Source organism: Podarcis filfolensis (genome assembly GCF_964270895.1).
Source record: "Podarcis filfolensis genome assembly, chromosome: 14".
In the NCBI taxonomy this organism is placed as follows: domain Eukaryota; kingdom Metazoa; phylum Chordata; class Lepidosauria; order Squamata; family Lacertidae; genus Podarcis; species Podarcis filfolensis.
In genome coordinates this window covers 36,525,193-36,551,616 of record NC_139616.1, presented here as the reverse complement: position 1 = coordinate 36,551,616, position 26,424 = coordinate 36,525,193, and the positions used below count along the sequence as shown (strand labels likewise).

General features: G+C 45.4%; 2 protein-coding genes across 6 annotated transcripts in view; one reads left to right on the top strand and one right to left on the bottom strand.

The window, feature by feature from the left end:
* Positions 1 to 520, top strand: part of IFT140 (intraflagellar transport 140) — an 81,194-nt gene extending 80,674 nt beyond the window's left edge. Inside the window, exon 30 of the mRNA XM_083584862.1 lies at positions 16 to 520. Coding sequence (XP_083440988.1) covers positions 16 to 219 — 204 coding nt within the window. The 3' untranslated portion in view covers positions 220 to 520. The remainder of the gene's footprint in view (positions 1 to 15) is intronic.
* Positions 458 to 26,081, bottom strand: TELO2 (telomere maintenance 2). Of its 5 annotated transcripts, none has more exons than XM_083585048.1 (22): positions 25,911 to 26,052; positions 25,265 to 25,342; positions 24,451 to 24,797; positions 21,910 to 22,187; positions 18,583 to 18,651; positions 16,610 to 16,757; positions 15,638 to 15,740; positions 15,032 to 15,100; positions 13,644 to 13,785; positions 12,843 to 12,979; positions 11,991 to 12,079; positions 11,287 to 11,394; positions 11,083 to 11,171; positions 10,020 to 10,111; positions 9,247 to 9,363; positions 8,864 to 8,935; positions 8,400 to 8,570; positions 7,065 to 7,156; positions 5,996 to 6,095; positions 4,676 to 4,740; positions 3,521 to 3,636; positions 458 to 1,454 (listed from the first exon to the last, which is right to left on the bottom strand). In XM_083585048.1, the coding sequence occupies exons 3-22, from the start codon at positions 24,780 to 24,782 to the stop codon at positions 1,357 to 1,359; spliced, it is 2,487 nt and encodes an 828-aa protein (XP_083441174.1). In that variant the 5' UTR covers positions 24,783 to 24,797; positions 25,265 to 25,342; positions 25,911 to 26,052; the 3' UTR covers positions 458 to 1,356. The 5 variants fall into 5 exon arrangements, with proteins under 5 accessions (XP_083441174.1, XP_083441175.1, XP_083441176.1 ...); XM_083585049.1 differs by lacking the exon at positions 25,911 to 26,052 and adding an exon at positions 25,527 to 25,819; XM_083585050.1 differs by lacking the exon at positions 25,265 to 25,342 and having other exon boundaries at positions 25,911 to 26,081.
* Between the last annotated feature and the right edge of the window lie 343 nt (positions 26,082 to 26,424).

Genomic DNA, 26,424 nt, shown 5'->3' with positions numbered 1-26,424 from the left:
TTTTGTTCTCCCTAGGCCTACCGGTACCTAGAAGAGTTGCGGAAAAAGATTCCCTGCGTAAACCTCAATTACTATGTGAGCCAACAGACTGTGGAGGCTGTCCACAGGGGGCTGGGCATTCCTCTGAGCCGAAACACTGCCCCAGAGAGGGTTCGCCACAACAGCATGGAGGAGAAAGGGGTGGAAGACGAAGTGGCTGATGAAGCAGAGGCTTCCTAAGCAGTCTGAGTTTGGTCCCTGTAACTTCTATTCCTGCACTGTTAGAGGAGAGCCAAAGGATTGCCTTGCCTCATTTTATTAGGGGTAAATAGACTGGTGGGAAGCCAGTTTCTAAGCTATATTGTATGCTTGGCTTTTTCCAAGATGTTACGGTTGGAATGCACTGCCCAATTGTTGAGGTTTGTGCATCTCTTAGCAAGTTAGTAGTGGTAAAAATATGTATAGTTTAAGATAGCCATTTTTGTTTTCAGCCCACTTTCAGGTATTTTAGTACTTTTATTACATTTTTGGGAAACACAAATGTCTTGAGTAATTTTGTATATCAGAAAAGATGAGAGACCAAGAGGTTTGGGCCAAAACAGGCCTCATAACACATTGTTTGAAAATCTGATGTAATCAAACAGAGCATCCAACATGACTTCCGTTTTCCCTCACCCCACCCCCTTCTCCTCTTGGATCGCATTTAGTGCAAGTTGAGAGTGCGCTTTTTGCAGTGTGCGTGAAATAGTGCCAGGAGAAATGACTTCATCTGCTCCTGGCAGATGAGCCACATGACCTGTGCACCAGTCTTCTGATAGTGAACATCTTAGGCTGAGTTAACAGCACTTGCAAGCCATTTTATCAGACCTGATCAGTCAATAGAATCCTGCTGTGTTACCATTGGCCACTGTAGTCATGCACAAAAGTCAAACAGAAGTTAATGCATGATACCCAGTAAGGACCCAAAGTCAAAAAGAGCCCATGCTCTATCCAGAGCTCAGATGAGACGAACAACACACAGGTTCTAGGAGCTGGCGTAGATCCTTTCCTTTGCAACATACTCATATTAACCTGGTTCAAGAACACTGAGTAGATAGTCTCTTTGCTCCTGTCCTGGCTACAGTGTCAGCCTATGCACATACAAGTGTGTGTTTGCAGAAAAGCAGCAGTACCAGCACACCTCTCTACCAACAGACCAACAACAAATGCATACTCAACTACCCTCTGCTACCAAGCCCAGGTGTTAAGCTACCTATCTATGGCTTACAACTCAGTGTCCTCCTTCCTTTCCTTTCCTCCAAGCAGAGACAGGGCAGATTCTGAGCCACCAGCTGAACAGAGGGCAGGCAAAGGGCATCTCCATCATCAAGCCCTCCTTCACGTTTCAAGAGTTTTTTTCTTCAGGTTTTCCATCAGTAGCAGATTCTGCAGTGCCAAACTTCTGCAGTCACCATCTGGGTCCTTCTCTGCAACATCTGCAGAAAATAGGAAAAGACAGACAAGAGGAGAGGAAAGAATGGCTCGAGGAAATCCCTGTAAAGCATTAGTTGAACTGTCAAGTGTGCTTCAGTAAAGGAACAATAAAAGGAAGTTATCCCCACCCCAGCTCTCCAAATATCCAGCTTGTTTGATTTTAGACCAAACTTTATTTAGCAACATTTCTTTTTTACACAGTTACCCCGTGTAACCAAAACATCTCAGCACTAGGTGCTGGCAAGATAAAGTTGCAGCAGCTGTCTGTTTTCTTTAACCACAGGGCCAAGTAAAGATTGGAGGAGTTTTAACACTGAGTAACTGAGGGAACACTGGAACGTGCTCTTCTTTGGCTCAGTATTTCAGATTCTTTACCTCTAAACTAGTTTTAAAGGACAAATTTAAAGCCTGACTCCCACACAAACCAGCTCAAGTTTACAAATCCACATTTTGCATAAAACTTTTATGTGAACTGGTGACTTCCACAAAGCCATTTCAGGCATGCACCTATCTGTGTGTGAAATAAATTTCTGCCATCGTACTCGGAGCTATGCTTCCAACTGCACAATGCATGAGCAACAATAAGCCACTTTGTACAGCTGCATTTTTATCAACTGGCAACTTTGAGAAATGCAGCAGGCAAATCATTCCCTCCCCCCAACACACAGATGCCAGGACAGAATAAATTTCAGCTACTGAATTTTTGCTTGCTAGGCAGCTAATAGGCACTGTACCAGGGGGAGGGAGGGGGTGGCTGGCAGCTCTATATTTCTAACAGTCTTGCAAAGTGGAAATCAGGATGTCAGAGCAGAGGGGAGCCTGAAAGAGTGGCGAGTCTGTGGGAGGAAATCCTGTGCGCACAAGCTAAGCGCTTGAAGCCCAGCACTAGGTCAGTCTGGGTACATGACTCACTCAGATAGCCCCCCTCTATTTATAAAATGACAGAATGGAACACAGTTCTGAGGGCAGCCTGCGGTCCAAAATGATTAACATCAGCAGTTGCCCCAATGTAACAAAGGCTCATTTAACGAGAGAGTGTGCACCGTGGAAGCAGATGGCTAGCCCAGTAGAAGAAATAAAAGTCAAAACCTCTGTGCTATCACAATTTTCTAAACCACTAGCTCTTGCCTTCCCTTTCCATATGCCTATAGCACTTCATGAGCCAGGCAACATGTTACCCACAAGGCCAAAGTTTCTAGTCATCATGGTTGGAGAGATGTTTAAATATGTGATGACTTTGCCCCTCCACACCTTGGCTGCGTATGCAAATCCTACCCTATTCACATTGCACAATACTTTCCATCTGCGAAGGAGGATATGGGATTTTAGCACCAGCCCAGGAAGACTCTTCTCCACCTGTCCAGTTGCCCTCCTGAGCGCTATCAGTCCAAGACCACGCACCCCGTTTCCTTTCAGGCTAGCCTCAACTCATTGCTCAGCAGGCTACGCTCGAGGACAGCAAAAGCCTATTCCTCCACACATACCATGGCATGGGAAAAGAGGGAATCTTTAGGCTCCATGGCAGCCCTTTTCCCTTTTAAGGGCACAGATTTCTAGCAGCCAGTCCAGGGATCAAAGACTTGCTGTGTTAGTGTCACATCCTCTCTAGCTCCCGTGGGAAGCTCACTCTCAGGATCCAAATGGTGAGGGAAAGCAACCCAGAGAAGAAATGGGAAGGCTTCAGAGCTTATCTAGGACATGTGGCACTTGATTCCTGGCAACTCGCCCCTTCAGCAATGAAATCTGAGTCAGGCTGCATCGTCTTGTGCATTTCTGGGCCTGCAGGAGACACTCAACTGCCCTCTCCTGACTGGAGACTGGTTGTATCTTCCTTTGCTTGTGGGGGGGGGGGCGCTGAGAAAAATGGCCCAGTGGAATTCCCCACTTCCATACACCCCTCCGGAAGACAGATCCATTCACATGACCAAACTGGCACACTGGGAACAAGGACAGAGAAATTCCAGCCTGGGATGTAGCTTCTCTGCCACTTGCCAATATCAGAGAGTGAGAGAAGGGTTGACCTCAACACAACCCCTGCCAATGGCCTGCTCTCACAGTGACTTCTCACCTGCCAGCCAGGCTTGGGTCTCTAAAAGCTCCTCCGTCATGTCCTCCAGAAGGCACTCGGCAGGGACACTCAGGAGTGTGGAAGAGACAGATGACAAAAGCCCTTGGCGCACATATCTGCAGGGAAAAGGAGTGCCCTTGTAAAAGCCAGCAGGAAGGAATCTCATCCCTACCCAACTGATAGCTGGTGGCCTTGACACCGCCTTCTGCTTTGCTAGCTTCATTTTTCTGCTGGAGTCACCAAACTTAATTGCTTGAATTGCACCGAGAGTTACCCAGAGCTGAACTCGGGAGATTTCTGTCCCACTCACATCTTCTAGTTGCTATTTGGAGTGTAAAGAACAACACCAAGAAAGCTGTAGCTAAAGCTACTTTCCTAGATCATGGGTGAGATGTCCCTCCCCCCTCCTTTGTTTTAATGCATCTACATGGGTTTTTAAAAATTATTCTTTTTGTGTGTGTGGAGAGAGAGAGGGAAAGAGGGTGCACAGGGCAAAGCAAGAAATAAAAGTGGGGGAAGAAAAGGGGGGAAAAGAACTAACACCCATATGGAATATTTGAAAAACCCAGAACTTATAAACATTACAAGATCGTCACTGTAGTTAACCTACATTTAACCTAATACATTTGTTTATAAAACTGAATTCAAAATATTGTTAAATTTGTCCATAGTACGTCTACGTTTATACACGATTTGCTCATGTGTTTGTTTGGTTGCAGATCACTTAGGAGTTGCCTTGGGCAAGAAAAAGCAACCAACAAATAATTTATTTAAATTTGTTTAAATAAATAGGGGAGATATTAATAAATTAATAATAATAATAATAATAATGACATATTCATGCCTGAGATTGCAGCACATTCACATTCAAACACTGGAAAGTGTTGCTTATGAAAATGGCTGACTCGTTCAAGAACTTGAGGAGGGCAGTGTGACTTGAAACGCTCTCTTAGCCTCAGTTTTACTCAATCTGACTTTCCCTTTTTGTAGCCGTTTCTCTTCCCCACCTGGCTCTGGCATCTTGGTACTACTGGGGGGCCCAAAGGGCGAGAATGGCACGAAGAGAACAAACTCCTTCCCCCACTTGATTGGGTTCCCTGGCTTTGGGTGCAGAGGGACCCTCCCGCTGCCACCACGATGCTCACAAGAACTCACGTGTCTGCATGGAAGCGCAGGGTCCAGACGAACTCTAGCAGTGCCTTCCCCATCGCAGATGCTACCTGGAGGAGACACACAAATCAGGATCAATGGAAGAGGCATTGAATGGTTAGCCTCGGGTATTTTGCTTTCTGAGGCAGAAAATCCAAATGGTAAAGATACAGTAAGCAAAGGCTGCAATCCCATAGTCACTTTCCTTGGAGTAAGCCCCACCAAACTCAGTGGGACTTGCTCCTTTGTAAGCAGGTATAGAATTGTACTGAAAAGCCAATTTGCCATCTGTTAACTGTACTGCTGGCTATTGCTTGAGATCAGCAGCCTCCTCCGCTCTCCCTCAGAAAGTCTGCCCTGGATTCAAACATTAAGAGACCAGGAATGGAAACAGTGGCTCATCAACAACCGAAGGCACTACTGCTTCATACCTGGGGGTGGAGGCAGGGGAATCGCCACATCCTGCAGGTGGTACATAGTGGGGGAAACTCGGCATGCACTGATTTAAGAAATATTGACATCCATTTTAAAAACTGAAGAGCATCACATTTGAAGTTTAAATAAACTGTCAAATTGCGTTTTTTATTTTATTTTGTGGGATACGTATTTATATCTCCCTATTGAACACATTAAGGAGTTGCTTGCAAGGCCAAGGAATCTGGATTTATTTATTTTTTAAATTACAAGTGACCCAATCAAAGATAAAGGACTCAATCTTGGGAGGCCATTGGGTATGTTAGTGCTTGAAGAATGGGAAGGCAACAGTGACTGACAGCTGTGTTGAGAGTGGACATTCCACCCACCTGCATTCGCTAGGTCTGCTGGTTTATTGCTGCAGTGCTGAAACCAAGCAGCTTATGCAGAATCCTGAGAGCACCTGGCTTTTGGAGTTGGGGCAAGGAAGCTGTGGCCCTCCAGATGCTCCCAGCCCCAGCAAGCATGGCTAGTGGTCAGGGAAGATGGAAGCTATAGTCCAGCAACATCTGGAAGGCCACAACTTTCCCACCCTGATTTTAGAGGGGCAGAGGGAAGCAAAGTCCCAGACCCAGTGGTAGCTACACAGTGAAGCATGGAAAGGTGAGCAGCTTCTTCTCCCTGAAACCAAAGGGTCTTTGCTAATTCAGAGCCAAAATCAGACCACACAGTTTCAAAAACTCCCTGCATACACCATGTGTAGATGCTTCACCCCCTCACATCCTGTCTGCCAAAGCAAATCTTCACTGGCTCCCTTTGGCAAAAGATGGGATGCCACAGCATGCCAAAAGCCAAACACAGGCAACTGTGTACTTCTCAGGTACTTTGGAAGTGCCTATCTAGTATCCTCACCACAGTGTTGACAGCGAAGTACATCAGAATTGCCAGGGTGTGTGTCAGCCGGGCCAAAACCAGGTGATCATCTCCCAAAAGGTCAAAGGTGGTCAGTGGCCTGGAAAGCAGAGAGGGAGAATGTTCTAACTGGCTCTGAAAGATGGTCTCCTTCCCTACAAACCCCCTTAGGTTTTAAGATCAGCAAAGGGAGCCTCTTGGTAGTTCCACTGCCCTCAAAAGTTTTGGGAAGGGAATTGGCCCAGGTGGGAGAGGGCGTTCTCTGTGGCAGCTCCTAGGTTGGGGAATTCTCCCCCCACAGGTGTATATATAGAACCTTCATTGGTTTCCTTTGTGTGAAGACACACTTCTGACACCTGATATACATGTTTTCCTGGGACAGCAATTTGTTCTATTTGTTAAAAAAATATTATTAATAATAATAATTATTATTATTATGAAGATGAAAGAGAAGGAGGAGAAGCAGCAAGCCTTAGTCTTAAACTGCAGCTCCCAGCTCCTATCATAATTGCTGTTTACAAAAAGCTGAGAACAGTTGTTCTCCATCAGGCACCCTCTGCTATTGCTAAAGAGAACCAAATTCCAGGAGCCAAGACAGAACCTTCTTTTTCAGAAGCTGAGCAAGAACAGACATGCAGCAATTCCAAAAGGAGCCAAGGACCTGGGTGCAAAGGCACCCTTTGGACATTTTTGCTGCAGCACTCCTGCAAATGAAAAGGTGAACTACAGTTTAGTTTTTTTTAAAGAGTTTGGACTGTTCTGGCTCTTGGAGCTGTTGGGAGTGGCAAAATAAAAAGACAGAAAAAGTCCTGTACTCTGTTTAAATTAAACTACTTGTTTGTTCAAATATAAATGCCTGGTGCATTTATTAACATGGAATACAGACACACAGCCCAGCACCTATCAAACCTGAATCACACACCTGGTTGATTGCTAGCTTACTTTTTCTGATTAAATTTCAGCCATGAATATAATGGGTGCTGTTGCAGGAGATATTCAAAATGTATTCCATGCACGCCTGTGATAACACAACCCAGCCCTAGGGACATGAAAATGCAAATGGCCTCACCTGTCAAAGTTCCGAAGAAGTGGGAAAAAGAAATGACCAGCAACTGGACCAAATCTGTTGGGGGCAGATGGTGGCTTTGCTTGGGACTGGCCCTGTTCCAAACAAAGTGAAAGGTCAGGCAGGAGAACCGTCACTAGCAAGTGAGACTTGACGAAGACCCCAGAAGAGGCTTCATGAGTGCAATGTTTTGTTCCACTCTCCCTTAAACAGACCGATTTGTTTTCCTTGTGAGGGATCGTTGTAGGACTCTCAGGGTCCCTTTCAATTCTATGAATTTCAGACATGCCAATCCAGATCCACGGTAATGCCTTGATTACTTGGAAACATAGTTAATCAGCTTAGCATCAGTTTTAAACGGCACAGGTGTCTGAAACATGAAATGTGTTGCCATTTGCCCGTAAGTAAGAAAAGGGAAGTTTCCTTTGAAATGCTTAAGCACCTTTGTGGTTAGCAATGCAACATCTTATGAGCAAGTTCAGCCACAGACAGGGAATGTACATCTATTTCTGAATTTCAGGTGGTATCAGCTTAACTCAAAAACAAGTGATGTCGGGAGTGTGTGTGTGTGTGATTGGTGGTGGAGGGCATGACCCAGTGTGGAATGTGATTGTACTGCATCACCTTCTATGGCACAGATCCGTGGGAGGGAAATATGGAGGCAATAAAAGACGGGAGATAGGACTGAAAAGTTGTCCTCTCTTGAGATGACCTTCAGAGGCAGGAGGCCCATCCCAGGATGAAAATAAGAATATGCTATAGCTTTTCTTTTGCTGGAACAAGGTGTGCTTTGAAATAAAAAGTATGCTAAGCCTTTCATAGCTGCATTGACTGGTTCTTTAAGGCAAACAATCTCCATGCTGGAGTAGTGGTATAGAAGGAGCCACGGGTCACAGGAGTTAATATAATTGTTAATTTGTTAATTGTTACTTTGACCAGATCAGGGATAGAGCTCTCAAGGTGCTTCCACCAATGTAGCTCTATCATGAGAGATCAAGTACAGGTCTATAATTTATAGACATGGAGGGTGGGGGTTGAAAGTTGAGGAGAGCCGACCAAACAAGACCCTAATAACATGGGCTGCTGTCTCTCCTGGGCTGAGTAGAGGAAGTTTCTATGAAGGCCTTCAGAACAAAGAAAGAATTCCTCTCCATATGGGGTAGGTGAATGTATGACCCCTCCCATTATCAGAAGTTTGGGAAGCCTGAACTAAACAGAAAAGCATATTTCTTGAATGGAAGGGAGACCCTTAAGCCCTTGAATACAAGACCAGCTCATCTGTCTGCACTGATGTGCCCCTGCTGCAGCTCAAGGCAGTTTTGCATTTCCTGGCTTCACCTTTGCAAACCTTCTGGTCTTGCTTCGGATCCTTTCATCTACAACTTTTTGCCAGTCTGGAGAAGAGCTGTTGCTAGACAGGATCTGGATGCTGGGCTGTTTCAGACTAGGAAGCTGCTTTGCTTTAGGAGAAAAGGGCTGAGAGAGTTCCTGGGCTGCTCTGGCCAGCACCTGAGTGAATAGACAAGAAGCTGTCAGGCGCTTCTAGCCTGGAGGTGCAGTGCATTCCACTCACTTCACGAGGATAGCAAATATAAAACACAGAGCATCGTTCAAACTGCAAGAAACCACTTACAATAGCAAAATAAGGGATGCGGGAGTCAGAACTTCACATATACACAACTTCATGGCAGAGGTGAGGGATGAACTGGGGAGCTTCCGACAGGTAACTCAGTCTCTTAGCTGCAATGCAACACTACCTCTTGCAAGGCTTGCTTATAATATGCTAGGAAAGGGCCACTTACATCCAGGATGTCCATGCGCTGGCGGAGACTATAGTTCAGGGAGTAGAACTCAGAGGTCAGAAACTTGGCCACCTAGGCAACAGAAAACAAAGCTGAGTTTAGAGGTGTTCTGTGGCTCCTTAAGTCTTACAAGCTGGCCCATCAATCTGGCAAGCTAGGGGCAGAGGAATAGACCGCTATATTCCAGTGCTTCTGCCCAAGGCTTTCCTGCTCCTTCCTAGCAAGATGCTTTCCCTGTCCACCTAGTGCAACCTTACCAATCTCCTCGTCTTACCAGCCCCTTAGCTAGCTTCTCAAATGGCCCTCTCTGAGCCTGGCTAAGAAAGGCCAGCTGCAGCTCCTCAGCCCCTGCAGTCAGAATCAAAGACAGCACAAGGACTCACTGGTGTTGGGTCTGTGACAGCGATGGCCACCAGAGCGCCTTGACGAAGCCCCACAAAGCCTTCTATGTAGCTCTTCTCGTCTAGATGCAGCAGGACCTTTGCCAGTTCCACGCTCACCTGCACAAAAATACCAAAGAGTGTATGTGTGTGTGTTTTGAAGTCTCAGCCGTTCAAGAGGCTTGATGTTTCAGGCAGGTCAAGTTGAGAGTCAGCTGGTCTCATCGAGTGCAATAAAAAGTTTGCAGGGGGCAGGGAACAGATGACAGTCCCCCTCTCTTGCTGCCACCATGACACCCTAAGTTGGGTGTTCAAGAGATCACCAAGGTTGCCTAGACTGATTAAGCTGCCAATGAGCTTCAACGTATGTGCAGAGCAACTGGAAATCATCTAAAGCATACACCCCCAAACTTGGCCCTTCAGATGTTTTGGGACTACAATTCCCATCGCCCCTGACCACTGGTTCTGTTAGCTAGGGATAATGATGGGAGTTGTAGTCCCAAAACATCTGGAGGGCCGAGTTTGGGGGTGTATGATCTAAAGTCCTAACTGCGCCTCCCCCCCTCACACCCCAAATACGCTATTTTGCCTTGGACAGCAAAGAAGTCAACTGCCGCCACCATAACTACAGAGAACTGTCATTGCCTTCGAATAGCAAAGGGGACCACCCTCCTGTATTTCTCACTCGTCAAGGGCAAGCCCCTGAGCCCCAACAAGTTCTCATTGGTTATTTCTAAAGCCGAATCAAGATCAAACCAAGAGGAATTTGCATTTACTTCTCGTGCAGCTGCCACGTTCCTTCGGATCAAAGTCTCCAGGGTGCTCATTGTGGCTTCATACTTGTCCGGATCTTCGGGACCAGTCAGGACTGAGAAAAAGAAAAGATGAGAAGGAAGCTCACATTTGACTTCCCAGTTGTCCAGTCAAGTTAATGCTGTACCAGGAATATATGTTACGCAGAAAGTTCATGCAATCATATGCTTTAAACTAAAAGATTTGGGTTTGCAAATAATTGTGGCATTCTTTCATAGATAGGTCTGGGTCAAAAGTAGCCAATGAGGTGCCTTCCAAAATTTGCTTGACTCCAACACCCATCACCCCATGAGCAATGGTTAGGGGATGATGGGAATTGGAGTCCAGCCCCATCAGTTAGGCACCATGTTGACTTGTCCTAGTCTGGGAGACAGAAGATAGTAAAGAAGTGCAGGAGGCATAGAATGTATCAGCCCAACAGAAAAGCCACAGGATGTTTCACAGGCAATAAATGTGTTTACTTCAACCAGGAAACACAACACATGTTGAGAGCCACTGCGGTGTCCTCAGTTTCTTGGATGAAAGGTGGGATAGAAACAAACAAAACATCCCAGAAAGCTAGTTCACATGTCACACTAAACCATAGGCTTGCACAACTTGAACAACCATGATAAAGCCGCATGGCACACTTCCTCTCTTCCTCCAAAGAAGTTCCAAAGCTTTTGCTTCTGTATTTGATTAACCACAGCTTGCTATGCTCTACAGACCAGAAACAGTGGCCAATTTTAACTACGGTTAGTTTAAACAAGCCAGCTTCAGTAACTATGGTTTGAAGTTTGCTTGATTGAAATTATCCAGTTCGTGTCAGTCACAGTTTGCTGGTCTGGACAATGCAGTTAAGCAAAAGTGGAAACAAACACTTCCAAATTGTTTCTCCTGGTCAAATGAGAGGAGGGAAAGGGGAAGTCTGAAGGCCCATGGCTCACTGCGGCTCATTCTTACTTGCTCTTGTCATGCTAACTATGGTTTAGTGTGTCATGTGAACAATGCTATGGACTTCATACCGTCTTATCCATAATCACTTACTTTCAATACAGTCTCGGATGTAGGTGGGAGCCTTGGTCTTCTTCAGTTCTTTGTCCTCTGACATGTCATACGGAACAAGGTCATCATCGCTGAAAAAGAAACAAATTTAAATTCTTCCTCAAATGAGCTTCGATTCATGCACACAGTGCAAAGATCCTACATTGTACCTATCTTCTTGCTTGGCAACAACATTTTGCCACATACCTATCAAGCTCAGAGTCATCCCCCTGGTCCAATCCTTCAGAAGCACCTGGCTGTTGTTTCACACTGGGTTTCGGAATAGTGCCTGGTGTCATGGCTGGTCTGCTGTTCCTGCAGCACAAAAAAAAGAGTTCCTACCAACTGAGGGAAAAGTCTTGCTTATGCTGATAATAGGAAAGAGGTGCAACAGCAAGTGAAAACATAACTATTATACAAACATGCTGCAAATTAGCCTGGGTTCTAAAAACGTAAGAAGTTATGTCCTGAAACTCTGCAAAGAAATAAGAAAACTGTTACGTAGACTAAAAGATCCCAATTGCACAGAATGCCACATCATGTTTTAGTGAGCTTCTCGGCTCATGTGATCTTTCCTTCCCCCACCCACCGCCCTCCTCTGGCAAGCCATGGTGAGAGGTCTGGGAACACCTGGTTCCTATTTTAAATCAAACACGGTTTATGATTACATTTGAAAGGGACAAACTGTGGTTAGCTTAAACCATGCTTTGTTGAAACAAGGTTAGATCAAACCAGTTTATAATCCTGGCTTATTCAACAAAGTGTATTTTAGCACCACACAAATTAATGCAGATTAGTTTTGACTATGGTTTAGCTTAATGTGTTAAGTAGGCCAAAGTCTCCAGCGGAGAAAACAATGACAAAAAGCAGCTAGTGCTAGTTGAATCTGAAGGAGTCTAAAGGTAACTTACCCAATGCTCTGGGAATCACTGTCAGGAATCTGCTCTGGCCTCGGAATCAGCAAGGTCTTTAAATCTCTGATCTCATCATCTTCTTCATACTAACACATTGAGAACAAAGCAAAACATTAAGATAGAATAAGGGGACTAGTACACAGGTTGGCTCTTGCATAAAGGCAAGTGGCAGCTGTAATTTGATTTACTAAGTCCATTCTTGGGATGGCGCTTGTTGTTTCACCTCAGAAAATGGTTGAAACAGGTTGACCCACAAGGTTTGTAACAAGAGACAGGTGCCTGCTTAAAAGCAAGGCCAGACTCGACTAAATGTTGGTTGGATTCAGACATAACAGGAAACAACAGTTTCCTACTAAATGAATGAACAAGCCTCACACTTTCATACTTTCCCTCCCGGCCTCTTGTACAGTCACAAGGAGACATAAGGTTTTGCTTCCATTTTTTAAACAATCCACAGTTGCCCATTACAACCAGATTTGAAAGACCATGGTTTGTTTCAACTGTGGTTTCAGGAAAAAAGTCAGGATCTGAAGCCATGGTCTTGCAAACCAGTTCCCCACGTTTGGACCTAACAAGGAGATGTTGCCTTTCTAAAAGCAGAAGCAAAAGTTTGCGCTCTCCTCCTGAGAGGCAAAGGCTCCTACAGACTTGTTCACATGGTGGGATCCTGATTTCCCATTATATTTAAACAGAACCATTCTCTCTGTCACACACACAAACATATACACACAACAATTTTAAATGGCAGAAGCTGGGACACAATACCAAAGGTATATTCCACTAGCATATTTAAAGGATTTTTTCCCTGCCACAACCGAACACTGCAGAAAGTTCACTTGGCTGTCTCACCTGAAATTTCAGAGCAGGGCCTTCAGACATTACCCTGGCACTGACGCACTCGGCCACAACCATCCCCATATGGCGGATCTTTGGCAAGTTGCTGTCCAGGTGACACTTCATCCCTTCCATCATGACTGTGAGTAGCTCTGGAAGGGCAAGCAGAAGGTGACCAGGCAAATTCAGCAAAAAGCACGATAGCCAGCTTGGACACATTTAAAACCTGATAAGGTGTTGTGCTTTCCACAATGGGGCAAATATATATTTCGGCATCTTTTGAACCATCTGCTATGGCTTTCCAATGCAAGCAGAAGAAGACAGTGCTGACCTTTCCTTTTCTTCGGATACTTTGGCCTACAACTACCATCAGCCCCAGCCAGCACACACATGCTAGGTGGGTCTGATGGGAGTTGTAGACCAAAAACATCCGGAGGTCTCAAGGTTAGGGAAGGCTGCTGCAGGTGGACTATCCCACCCTATGCTGGGCCACTTCTCAGCTGATCTCTATTGGCAAGACATCCTACTGATCTCACCACACCTCAATAAACTGCAGTTTTATGACATTCACACCAAGATAATAGGTTCTATCCAATGGTGGTCCTGTGCAGAATAGCCCCACTGAAGAGAATGAACAGGGCAACCTTAGGCTTATTCATTTCAATAAGTATACTCTGAGTAAGACTGGTACCGGATACAACCAATTGCCGTGGCCACCCTGTGAGCATCTCCCAGGAAGTCACCCAGATTCCACCATGAAGATTTTGAGGTCTAGAGGCCCAAGATGCCAGCTTGGTCCTTTTCTCTCTCCCTTACCTTGTCTGTCGCTCTGTATTTCTGCTTCTTTCAGATGAGAGAGGCAGATCAGAATGGCCTTGCTGATGTACAGCTGCTGCTCCACTGGGGAGTGCTTCACAGCAGTGCTGCTTCCCCAGGTCTCCAGCAGCTCTTTCAAAACCTGCGTTAGAAACCTGAGTGTTGGGTTCAACGTGTCATTCTGCCCCTGTCCCCACAAGCCTCCTTTTGGGGCCTCTTAGCATAATAACCCATCATCTGCCCTGTGCTTTACTAAGAAAGCTTTGCCCTGCATAAAGGTAAAGGTAAAGGTACCCCTGCCCGTACGGGCCAGTCGTGTCCGACTCAAGGGTTGTGTGCCCATCTCACTTAAGAGGCCGGGGGCCAGCGCTGTCCAGAGACACTTCCGGGTCACGTGGCCAGCGTGACGAAGCTGCTCTGGTGAGCCGGCACCAGCAAAGCACATGGAAACGCCGTTTACCTTCCCGCTATAAAGCGGTACCTATTTATCTACTTGCACTTAAGAGTGCTTTTGAACTGCTAGGTGGGCAGGAGCTGGGACCGAACGGCGGGAGCTCACCCCGCCGCGGGGATTCAAACTGCCGACCATACGATCAGCAAGTCCTAGGTGCTGAGGTTTTACCCACAGCGCCACCCGTGTCCCTCATATTTGCCCTGCATATCTGGGCTGCATTGCCATCTGAGGCCTCCTCTCAAGGGTTGGGCTCCAGGGAGACAGTACCGCCAGTGTGTGCAGAGCTTGCTGCTTGGGCTCAGGATGTCTTGGGAGAAAGGGGTGTGTGTGTCTCCTTCTTTGCAACAGTCCCAGCTACAACCCCCCTGCCCTCCAGATGGAGCAGCCAGAACACAACATTCTCATCAATCTGCTGGAAGGAACACATGGCTGCATCTGCAATCCCACCAACTTTTTCAGTCGGTTAGTGATTATCACCTCCTCTTCCCACCCTAGCAAGTTAAACTAGAAGAGGTGAGGATGGAGAACCCAACTCGGTTTCAGTGGGATGGTGCTCCATCAACATCTAATATTCCCCAGAACTAGAAAATCCTCTCACACAGGATATTCAGCATCCTGTGACAAGTGGGAGAGCCAACCTTATGAAAAGATCTCATCCACTGACAGAGAAAGGCCACTCTGAAATGACCACCCATTTATCTCACTTTTAAACCTTTAATTTGTTAGCACATGGAAAAGGAGTGAAACACAGGCTGGCAAGATCAGTGGCTCTGGGGTCACTCCTCTTTCATTCTAAGTTAGTTCTGATGTGTTTTTATTACATTACACAGAACAGGGCTGGGAAGGTACTCCTATGAACTCTACCAAGTTGCATGTTATCTCTTTCTCTCACACATATATAGAAATATATTTTGCTAACCATCACCCTGCTTACCTTGATCAGTAAGAGACGCCGCGTGTTGTCCAGGGCTAGATATCCAAGGAGGTTCTGGAGCACCATAGTCTGTATTAATGAAACCACAGAGCTCATACGCATGAAAAACAAAGGAAAGGAACAAACTCTCTCAATATCTTCCGGTAAGCTATGAACTATAAACCAAACCGGTTTATAGTTCAGATCATTATATAGGAATACGAGCTTGACAATGAATGTTCATAGTGGACCAATTTGTTGTAATTGTAAAATTTTCATATATGCTCAGTGTACCATTACGATATGCATTGTGTTGATATCGTAAAAGAAAATTAGAAGAAAAGAAAAACAGTGCATGCAATTTACAGGCTTACAGTCAGAAAGCAGGATGGCAGGGTTATTTCCTTAAACCAGGGTTAGCCAATGTCCTCCTGATGCTGCTGGCCTATGTTTCCCCAAACCTGCCTCAGAAAGGGCACCCTGAAACTTGTACTTGCAAGTCCAAGAGCACAAGCACCGCAACATCACAACTTGTATAAACACAGGTCACCCATCTTAGATATAGCATATAATGCCATCCCAACAAGCATGCTTGCTTCCTGATTAACGACATCCAAGGACTCTCACCGGATAGCTATACTGAAGCAGCAGCATCTTCTGGGTCATCACAAATTGAGCCTTCTTGCTTTTGACAACCAAATTCCCCAACAATCGTGACAGCACGGCAGGTCTAGCAATACAGACAAAGCAACATTTCAACCGTGAGTGTCTTTTTTCTAAATCGGTGCTGTTTTAAAATCGCAACTGGATCACAAGACTAGACGATTCACAAATAGAAGTCTGGAATGTATTGGCAAAGCAAGATGTGCAATATTCAAGTTCCCCTCCTATGTTGTTTAGTTGTTTCCGACTCTTCGTGACCCCATGGACCAGAGCACGCCAGGCATTAACCCCTCCTATAAGGGCAGATAAAAGCAAGAGAGATGTCTCTCTGCTCAAATCATATATGTCTGAAAGAGCAGCCTCTGCCTAACCAAACTTTTAAGATTCTTTTCAGGTGCTGTATTGGGGTGCTCCCACTGAATAAAGAGAGATGGACAACCACCAGAGAGAAGGCCTTTTTGGTACTGGCACCTAGTAATGGAACTGCCTTCCCAGGAAGCCTTGCCTGGTGTCATCCCTGTGGACTTTTCAGTGCCAGGTAGAGACCTCTCTCGTTACCCAGGCAGCTAAACAACTTATATTGCCAGGTTCTCTCCAGTTTTTAAGTCTGTGTTTTACATCTTGGAGATGCTATGACCTGTGTTTTTCTTGTAGTTATTTCAGTTTATATTTTAACGGTCTTATATTCAGCTTGTTTTAAAGAGTCATTTATTGTAAGGGCTGTGTTTTATGAGGGCTGTGTTTTATGAGGAGGCGTACATACAAATAAATAAATAAATGAAATAAATAAGCCTTCCTCCTTTTCAAACTTCAACAGCTGAGCAGGCGGAAAGGAAATCTAATTTGTAGTGCAGGGGGAACCATTTTCAACTGCTGCAAGGATACAAGGAGGCATGGCACGCGCCCATCGTTCCACGCAGAGGTTTGGCTACTTACCCTGCTGCTGCCTGAACAAAGCCACAGACCACAGGTTCCACCCAGCGATCCGGCACACTCTCCACCAGTCGCCAGCATATCCTCTGCCAGATGCAGTCAGACTGGGTACGATCCGTCAGGTGGGACACCAACACGTTCAGGATTTCTTCTGCATCCCAAAAGAAGAAGAAAAGGAGTTGCTTTGAAATCAGAAAGGGAAGAACAAACATCCTTTTTACTTCCTTATTTATTTATTTATTTATTTAGGCCAGTAGTTAAGATAATTTGGGTGGTGGGACGAGGGGGATCTTTCCTGCTGTTCTTCAAGAAGGAGAGCTACAAAAACATTTTTATAAGAATGCCCTTCGCACATCATATAAGATTGTTCTTCGCCACTGTAAACCATGGTATTATATATTCCTTCCATTGCGTTGTTCTTTAAAAGTCTGCCTCCTAGTGGCTGAAAAAGGGGTAACAGCTGCCTTTTCTTAAGCAGTGCTCAGTCTTAAGTGTTCAACATGTCTGTTGAGATCAAGTCATTTAAAGAGAGACATAGAATACGAAAGAAAAACTGGTTATCAAACCAATGCTCCCTGTTTATCTAGCATCCAGTTCCTCTTCCAGGCCACCTGCCTGGCTGTCCGGGTCATTTATAGGTTAGACAGTTTCTAAGAATTCATCATAGCAGAGGTGGCTAACCTCCAGTCTGGGGGAAGGAATCACATGAACCCAAGGTTCACTGCAGCTCATGCACGCCACAATAAACCATGGTTTATCTTTACCAGGTAACTTGATTATGTATTCCAGCTGTTTTTCCTTGTCTCTTCCTCACATGGTTTATTGTAATGTGCAAGAGCACCCAACGGCTTTTCACAAGCCATGGGGTGGGGTGCAGGGAAAAGAGGGCAAGTCAGCAGGAACAGTAAATCAAGTTATCTGGTAAAGCTAAAAGCTCTCTTGGAATTCTCCCCTTAGTGGCCCAAAATCATCATTTGTTGTTATTATTAACTAACACTATTATCAAGTTGCTTAAATTTCCAGGTTCCAGAGACTCCAGCCTCCTCATAAGACAATAATCTTCACAGAGTTGTAACTCTAGAGGCTAAATACTTTTTACGATACGGTGTAATTTCTTACACTTCATTATGCACATACACTTAAATCTTCAGAATGAGTGTGACTGTTTTTTGTGAAATGAGCTCCTGTGATATGCCAAGCTTGGGGACTCGGTGCATAAAGCAGTTGTAGGGCATAGGCTCTGTACTCATAAGGTCCCAAGTTCAATCCACAGCACCTTCAGTTCAGGTAACAGGGCTGCGGGAGGGAAATCTGCCTGAGACCTTGGAGTGCTGCTGACAGATTGCTAGGCAGAGCTAGATCGACCAATGGTCTGACTCAGCATAAAGCTGCTTCAAATGTTCATATGAACCACTCTAGGTAAAGGTAAAGGTACCCCTGCCTGTACGGGCCAGTCGTGTCCGACTCTAGGGTTGCGCGCTCATCTTGCTCAAGAGGCCGGGAGCCAGCGCCGTCCGAAGACACTTCCGGGCCACGTGGCCAGCGTGACGAAGCTGCAGCTGGCGAGCCAGCACCAGCGCCGCACACGGAAACGTCGTTTACCTTCCCGCTATAAAGCGGTACCTATTTATCTACTTGCACTTAGGGGTGCTTTCGAACTGCTAGGTGGGCAGGAGCTGGGACGGAACGACGGGAGCTCACCCCGCCGCGGGGATTCGAACCGCCGACCTTGCGATCAGCAAGTCCTAGGCACTGAGGTTTTACCCACAGCGCCACCCGCGTCCCACATGAACCACACTACCCGCTGCAAAACTCTAACCAGCCTACATAGGAGTTCTTTGAAGCATCATTACATCAAGTGATAATCAGTCGCTGCAGTTAGAGTGACAGAGTGACAGAGCAGAGAGAAAGCAACTTTGAAAGCAGGCATGTTGAAAGGAAGTTATGGCTTACTGCAACCTTTAAAGAGCACTCACGTTGTCTTCCATGCATGCATACCTTCCCTAGCACCTGGGACACAAAGGAGACTGAGCAATCCAAGCCACCTGGAATACAAGAAAAGCCACATTAGTCGATGGATCTGTCAGATCACAGAACTGAGACTGAAGCTCCAGCTGCAAAGCTTCCATGAAGATGGACAGAGCACTGGCATAGAAGTGGAAGTCCTCAGGGGAAGTCAATAACCTGGAGCTATGTATTAAAAAATCAAAAAATTGTCCAGTAGCACCTTAGAGACCAGCTAAGTTTGTTCTGGGTATAAGCTGTCGTGTGCATGCACACTTCTTCAGATAAAGCTTATACCCAGAACAAATTGTTAGTGAGCTAAACATGAAGAATGAAAAGTGGGTCCATGCAACTGAGGATGACAAAGTCCTTTCAGAAGAATAAAACTCACTACTCAATGAAAGCCTCATTATGAGGTTTGAGAGAAGCCAGCTCTGCACAAAATAGGTTGGCCTTCCTTTCAAGGCTAGGAAAACTAATCCATTTCCGTGAGATCATGAATGACCACAGACCCAGATGATGACACAGCAAACCACTAAGGCCCACCCCCTCCAGGGGTGCGGGGAACGTTCCCCATCAAAAACTCCAGAGAGCCATGGCTGGTCAGTGTACCCTGAGATAGATGCAAAGCACCATCTGCATCACTGGCACAATATAAATCAATAAACTACTGTATACCTGCAAAAGATTTTTTGAATTCTCTAGGCCTAAGACTCACACTGACAACAATGGGATTTAAATGTGCTTTATTTTGGTTGGACTGCACACACACGCATACACACACACACAACCTTCTGCCTTTAATTATTCACATGCGGACTTCCGGGTTGGCGCCATCGCCGAATGGCGGACTCCCTCCGAGCTCCGGAGGGAGTCTGCTCGGCAGGGGCTGGGTTCTACCGCACCGGCGATGCGGGGACCCTTAGAAACCACGGCCACGGAGGCCGTGGACATGGAGACTCGGCTTGCACCGTTAGCGCCCTCCCGACTCGTGAAGGAGCCTTTTTAAAGGCTACGGATCGGGTGCCGGGGAGAAGCGTGGTGCCTTGAGTTTTCTGCTTCCCCTGCTGAGCGAAGCCGCATGCCATCCGGCGGAGAGCGCTGACTTCTTCCATTGAAAATTCGGACTTTTCAACAACAACCCGTGAGTAAATTTGGAAACCGGGTTCAAAAGGAGGAAAAAAAATTTTTTTTTTCGAATTGGATACGAGCGGGGGGGATCCAAAAAGGAAGTCAGTCCCCTCCCTATTGTAAACTTTCCAAAACAAGGACGGGGAAACCAAGACCCAAAAAGGCTTGCATTGCTGATAAAAATCCAAAATTTCACGATGGGGAACTACAAGAACTGTGCTGGAGGAGGAACTGGAGAAGGGAAACGCAACCCCCCCCCCTGGGAACCGGGGCGACTGAAGAGAGAGCCTGGTGAAAGGAGTCGGAGATTTTGACAGCTGTCAAAATAGCTGTCAAAGTCGAAAAGCGGAGTGGATTTTATTATGAGAACTTGGCTGGTTAAATTTGATACAATTTGCTACAACTTGTTAAAATTTGGATACAAAATGGCGAATATGGATAACAAATTGACTTTTGGATTAGAGGAAACAAAGTCACAACAATCCCCCTTGAGGAGCTTCGGGACATTACAAGGATTGGGAAAGTGGAAAAACACCAATGGAACTTTACAGGACTGGTTATCTTCTGGGAAAGCTGCAAAACGGAAATAACATCTCGTCTTCAGGGCGTTTTCTTTTTTTTTTTTTTTAAAGGAGACAATAGATTTTTCTATTGAAGAAAGGAAGGGACCGAACGTAAGGTTTTGCCCCTGAATAACAACCATCCCTGCAGACTTACCAAACTTTCGAATTACAACGTTTTAGCAGCGGAACAAAGGGAAATTAGACTACAACCTGGAAAGAACAATGGAGGGAGTTCTATTACAGTTTTATTAAAGACTGAAGTTAAAGTTTTGAAAAATAATGATAATAATAATAATTTTGATTTTCAAAAAATTTATTTTTAATTTTAAAAAGAAAAAGCCAGCAAGGAGTTGGGGAAAAGTTGTGATTTATTAAGAATTCCAGGCAGACACTAGGGGTTGATGGTCAGGGGGAAATTAAACCGGAGACAGGGGGGGGAGAACTAAAACTCCAAAGGCTTGCCAACTTTGTTATTTTTTGCTGAATTGGTCTATTATTCATTATATTTTTTTTTATTTTCTACCTTTTCTGTTTCTATTATCTGGGGTGCTTCTTTTATTAAAAAATGGAAATTGTGGAATGACATGGGGTGGGTCTTGGGGAAAGAACACTGGGTTTTTTTCTTTTTTATTATTATTATTAAGGGTAAAACAAATTAAGTTTCAATTTGAATGGGGAACTTGTTTGGCCAACAATATGAAAGGGGAATATGGTAGGGGTGGGGGAAGGGGGGAGTCCCGTAAAGTGATATTTTTTGTATTTTTGAAAAATTTTAATAAATATTATTTAAAAAAAAAAATAATTATTCACATGCACCTAAAGATATACGGGTGTCAGATTATTATTTTAAGTAACAATGTAGTTTGATAGCTGTGATCACTGTGTTGGCACCAAGAAATACAAATATAGTTTATTGGACCAAGTTCAGTTTGTAAGTTTGGTCTTCACAGAGCTCTTCATCAAGCAGTATCTAGACAAAAAATTATCCACAACAAACAATTCTTAAAAAAACAAAAACCTCAAAAGTATTTGAATACTCCTACTATACCAATGTAGGTTCAAAGTTATTGTTTTGTCTAGTGCTCAAATTACAGGCAGTCAAATGGGGAGAGGCTTCCTCCACCCTAACTTTTGTGTTGGGTTCCTTTTGCTTCCATTTTAAAAGACTAAGGGAGGACATGATTTGGTCCTCTACCTCTACTCAGCGGTCATTAGCTAGGATCCTTCCCGTTTCTGTAACTATGTACCTGGCAGAGGACAGCAATCTGGTCTTTGCATTGCTTGGTTTGGTTGAGACCAGCCATCCAATTTCACATGTGTTAACTGCTTTATTTGGAAGACAAGAGGCAAAGTCTGGCCCCTTTATATTTTCTGACACCTCCTTAGCTATTGTTTCCAAAAGGTTGTGGGGAAGCCTGTCGTTTGGCTAAACTTGGGAGGAAGCAGGGGCAAGTCTTGCAGATTTCATTAAGGGTCCTCTTCCCTTCCCTCTGCCCTCCCCTAATTTCAGAACTGGTTTTAAATACTTGTTATTCTTAGCCATGGCCTGTCAGTGCAGCAGCAGCAGCAGAAGCAGCAGCAGATGATGATCCTGTGAAATCTCACCTCGCAGTGAATCAGAGATCCTCTCCAGCACCTGGACCATCTCCACACCAAGCAGCGGGAAGTAGTTTTGGGGGAAGAAGACAGGCCGGTTTTCTTCCTGGAGCTTGTTGCCTAGGTGATCAGGGAGACAGGCCACCTTATTGAGGATGGCCTCCTGTAGCACGGAAGGGCCAGCTTGTGTTTGTTGCTTGCAGACTTCCCACATCAGAGCAGACAGTCCAGCTCTCTGCAGGAACTGCTCCAGCACATCGACGACTTTATTCAGACGGAAACTGGGCCTGTATGGAAAGGTATTTTTCTGCCTTTATTTTCAATTCATATGGAAAAAGCAACTCAACAGATAACATCATAACCTGCAATTCTGGTGGTTGTTTTTTAAACCACACTTTTCTATGATTCCGGTTGTGGACAAAGACTTGAAAATGTATAAGCAATGCTTATTGAGGACTCACAGATGTCCATCAAGCTGTTTTAGAATCACAGAATTTTGGGTGTATCCAACTTTAGTCTTACTCAAAGCAGAGCCATTGATATCAACTAAGGAACATCAATTTCTGTTAGCTACCACCTTTAGAACTGGAAGGAATTTTAAAGGACATCTAACACAACTACAAGAAAGAATTGTAGCATCCTTGACCAATGGCAGTTCAGTCTTCCTCCAAACATATCCACACCACAATTATTTCCACACACTCACCCCATAACTCTTGTATAACTCCTGCAACCACACATCTCCTTTCTTTGAACCTCAGGATGATATCCCTTACTAAGGGATTCAAAATTCTGTGAAGCCCAAAATACTGCACCTAAGAATGTGTGAATTAGGCAAAATAGTCAAGTCTACATTGTTTTCTAAAGGGGAATTTTTAACTTTTTGTGGTGTAGAAATTGTATTCGTGGTATAAAACTATGATCAATCATGATAGCAACTTTTGCAAAGTGAGAGGTAAAATAAAAGCATATTTGGGTTCTGTCCATGCAGTACTGTATATTGAAACAATTATCAGGTTCAGAAATAACACTAAACTACAGTTCATTATTAGGAAAATGAGTCTTGGGATCATGCACTTTCTCCTTTTCACTACTTCTTGGCATGAATGAGAAGATCAAAAGCCTTTGCTTTTGCTTTTTGGAATGAATCACAATCACCTGTTATTTCTAAACATGTGAACTATGGTTTGCACTAACAGCAGCTAGTTAAAAAACATTGTTTTGAGTCTTGTTTGTTTTAAGTAACCTCAGTTACTAAGTTAGAACATATAGGGATCTGTGATTAGTTTTAAAGGGAAAGGAGAAGCTTTCAATCTTCTCATGAACACTTCTCATGAAAACGAGGACACATGAGACAAAGATTTAGCCATGTTCATTGTCATCATACAAAACCAGGCTATAGAATTATGTCTGAATGCAGCCAATGACTCAGTTCAGATGTTATGCCAAACCATGGCTGAATGATTAGGCACACCCTCAGCCCCTTGGCATTGCCTTCCATCTATGGCTTGTGGCAAACTACCGTATTTTTCGCCCTATAGGACGCACTTTTCCCCTCCAAAAATGAAGGGGAAATGTGTGTGCGTCCTATGGGGCGAATACAGGCTTTCGCTGAAGCCTGGAGAGCGAGAGGGGTCGGTGCGCACCGACCCCTCTTGCTCTCCAGGCTTCAGGAAGCTCTGCTCAACCCTCGGGAGCCTGGCACGAAGCCACGCCGGGCTCTGGAGGGTTGCGCAGAGCTACCTGCGCTCCCGGGCTTCCCGCAGCTCCGCGCAACCCTCAGGAGCCGGGCGTGAAGCCGCACCGGGCTCCCAAGGGTTGCGCAGAGCTGTCTGCATTCCAAAGCCTTGGGCGCGCTGAAGAGCGCGCCCGGGCTTCGTGCAGCTCTCCGCAAGCCTGGGGAGACCTGCGCGGCTCCCTAGGCTTGCGGATAGCAGGCTGTTCTGGGGGCTGGGGTCGGGGGAAGCTCGGGCTTCCCCCGTGCCAGCCCCCTGCCTGGGGGGGAAATAATTTTTTTTCTTTATTCCCCCCCCCCCAAAAAAAACTAGGTGCGTCCTATAGGGCGGTGCATGCTATGGGGCGAAAAATACGGTAGTTTGCCCTTACATCCAAACTCAGAAACTACAGTTTGTAATTGCCTTGAAACCTAAGATGGGCAAACAGACTCAAACTAGGAGGGAGAAGACACAGTGCATGAGCACAAAGCTTATTCCATGCCAACTCACACAGCACCAAATAATGGATATTCAAATCACACCTGAACTGAGCCTACAAGTGGGATTTAAAAAACACACACACACTCCTTTGCATATGCATTTTGACTTTTTGGAATCCTCCTTCCCACTGCAGCTCAAACATTACTCCAAAAAGCTGCTATGAAATGTTGAGTGGCATCTGATATAGCTGTCAGAAATAAAAATCAGCAGTCTCCCTATATGTGCGAAAGTGCTTTTAGCACTGGGCTCTTTGGATTCAGGCCTCTAAATTGAGAGCATCCTAAAAACAAAATAGTTTTAGAATTAGAGATCACAGCACAGTAGCCATGCTTACGCTGTAGAAATGATGGTGTCCAAAAGAACCATAAAAGTTTGGTCTGCTGGTCCTTCCAAGAAAAAGCAATCCCATAATTCCTTATCTTCATCTGATTGGAACTGCTCCAGCCAATCAAGACTCAGGTTACTGATAAGACACTGCAGAAAGGTAGTAAAATGATTGCGAGTAAATTCATCTTTCTCTTTCATGGAGGGTGGATTTTCAGTTCCACCAAGGTAGCTCTTAATTGTCCGCAAAGTCTCACAGATCTGGGCTCCATCTCTGGAAACAGATAGGGTGCCAATTGCTTCTTGTACTATATGGCGAACTTGAAGCAAGTCAGAATCCATTTATCCTGGTCACTTCTGGAAAACAACAAGGAAGTCGATAAGTAATACCACCAAGGTTGGAGAAAGTAGAGCTGCTAATTACTATCCCCTGAACAGAAGGAGTGGAAAGGGTCATGGCTCAGGGGTACAACTTCTGCACTGTATGTGGAAGGTCCCAGATTCGATCCCCAGAATCTCCAGGTAGGGCTGGGACAGACTCAAAGTCTGAAACAGTGGAGAGTTGCTGCCCATCAGTAGAGAATACTGAGCCAGATGGACAAATGGTCTGACTTGGTACCCTTGAGTTACTTGGTGGAAAACGTGGGATATAAATATAGTAAGTAATAAGAACCACCAACATCCTGACCTCCTTGTGGGAGCGGAGATTTTAAAAACCTAAATAAACATGCAAGTACAAAACTTCAGGATGCTCCCACCTGTGTAGGTATTGTGTGGGCCTAAGGGAAACTTCAGACTAAGCCTGCAATTCTCTATCTGCTTACCTAGGAATAAGCCCCAGTGAACTCTGTTTTGAGTAGACACGCATTGGTTTAGCACCGCAACAATGAGTCTCATGGCACCTTCAAGACATAACAAATTTATTATAGCACAACCTCAGAAAGCCCCTCACGAAATGGGCTGCCGACCACAAAAAGCTTAAGCCAAAATACTGTAAACGCATTAAGTATTTAAGGAGCCACAAGATTTCTTCGCTGGGTTTTGCTTTTGCTTTTTGCTGCTGCAAAAGACTAACACGGCTGTTGCTCTGGAACGCGGAACCCAAGACACGTCTACTCGGAAGTAGGGCTCACTGAGTTCAATGGGGCTTAATCCCCACGCTGATGTGTAGAACAGGACCGTCCGGCGTGAGGGAGAAACGCCTCAGCCCCTCGCTTCCCGCCTTTAGAAGTTCCCACCTTCTCACACACCCACACACACACACCCGCGAGGCCTCACCAAGGGCAGAAATGATGCCACGGCTAACAGCGACCCCCAAGACACTCTCCAGGCATGTGGACCGGAAACCCAATCAAGCCGGTGATCCTCAACCGGAAGTTCGCGTGTGTGTGTGCGTGTCATTCTAGCTTTTGCTTCGCGCTCTCTATGGTGCCCAATTGCGGCGGAACCACCAGCGGCGTCGCTTTTTACCGGAAGTTTATGTCTGTGTGTTGCGCTGCCTTTTCTCTACGGTCCGTCCTCAACACTCCGGGTAATACGTCGGTCTAAACAGCAGCAGCCGATTCGACGCTCCTGTCTTATGCGCGGCCGCCTCGAACAGAGTCTGTCGAATCTGCTGATCTTTCTTACGACCCTTCGCAGCTCTCGCGCTCTCCCGGTCCGGCCCCTTTCTCTTCCGCCCTTCTTCTTAAAGGGACAGTACCGATAAAGTTTCTATAGTCCCAGAGCATGGAAGAGGGCCTGTTTTTGAGACTCTGCGTGGTGTGTTACATCCCGAATCTGGTTTCACTGTTGGGTTGAATTTTATTTATTGTATTCATACCCCATTCTTTATCCAAGGATTTTGGAGGTTGGCATGTATGTTCATCCCCCTCCCCATTTTTGTTCTCACAACAATCCTGTGAGGTAGGTTATTGAGTCGGCCAAGATAACCCAGAGAGCTTTGTAGCTGAACAGGAAAGGGAATCTTGCTCCCTGGGATCCT

What these genes read in the sequence shown, in the direction of transcription:
- TELO2 (XM_083585050.1), bottom strand. Translation starts at nt 24,782, where the DNA reads ATGGATTCTGACTTGCTTCAAGTTCGCCATATAGTACAAGAAGCAATT. An exon ending in CTGTCACAGACCCAACACCA is followed by an intron (nt 8,936 to 9,246) that starts GTGAGTCCTTGT and finishes TCTGTTGCCTAG; the next exon opens with GTGGCCAAGTTTCTGACCTC. An exon ending in CTGCGCTTCCATGCAGACAC is followed by an intron (nt 3,637 to 4,675) that starts GTGAGTTCTTGT and finishes TTTTCCCTGCAG; the next exon opens with ATATGTGCGCCAAGGGCTTT.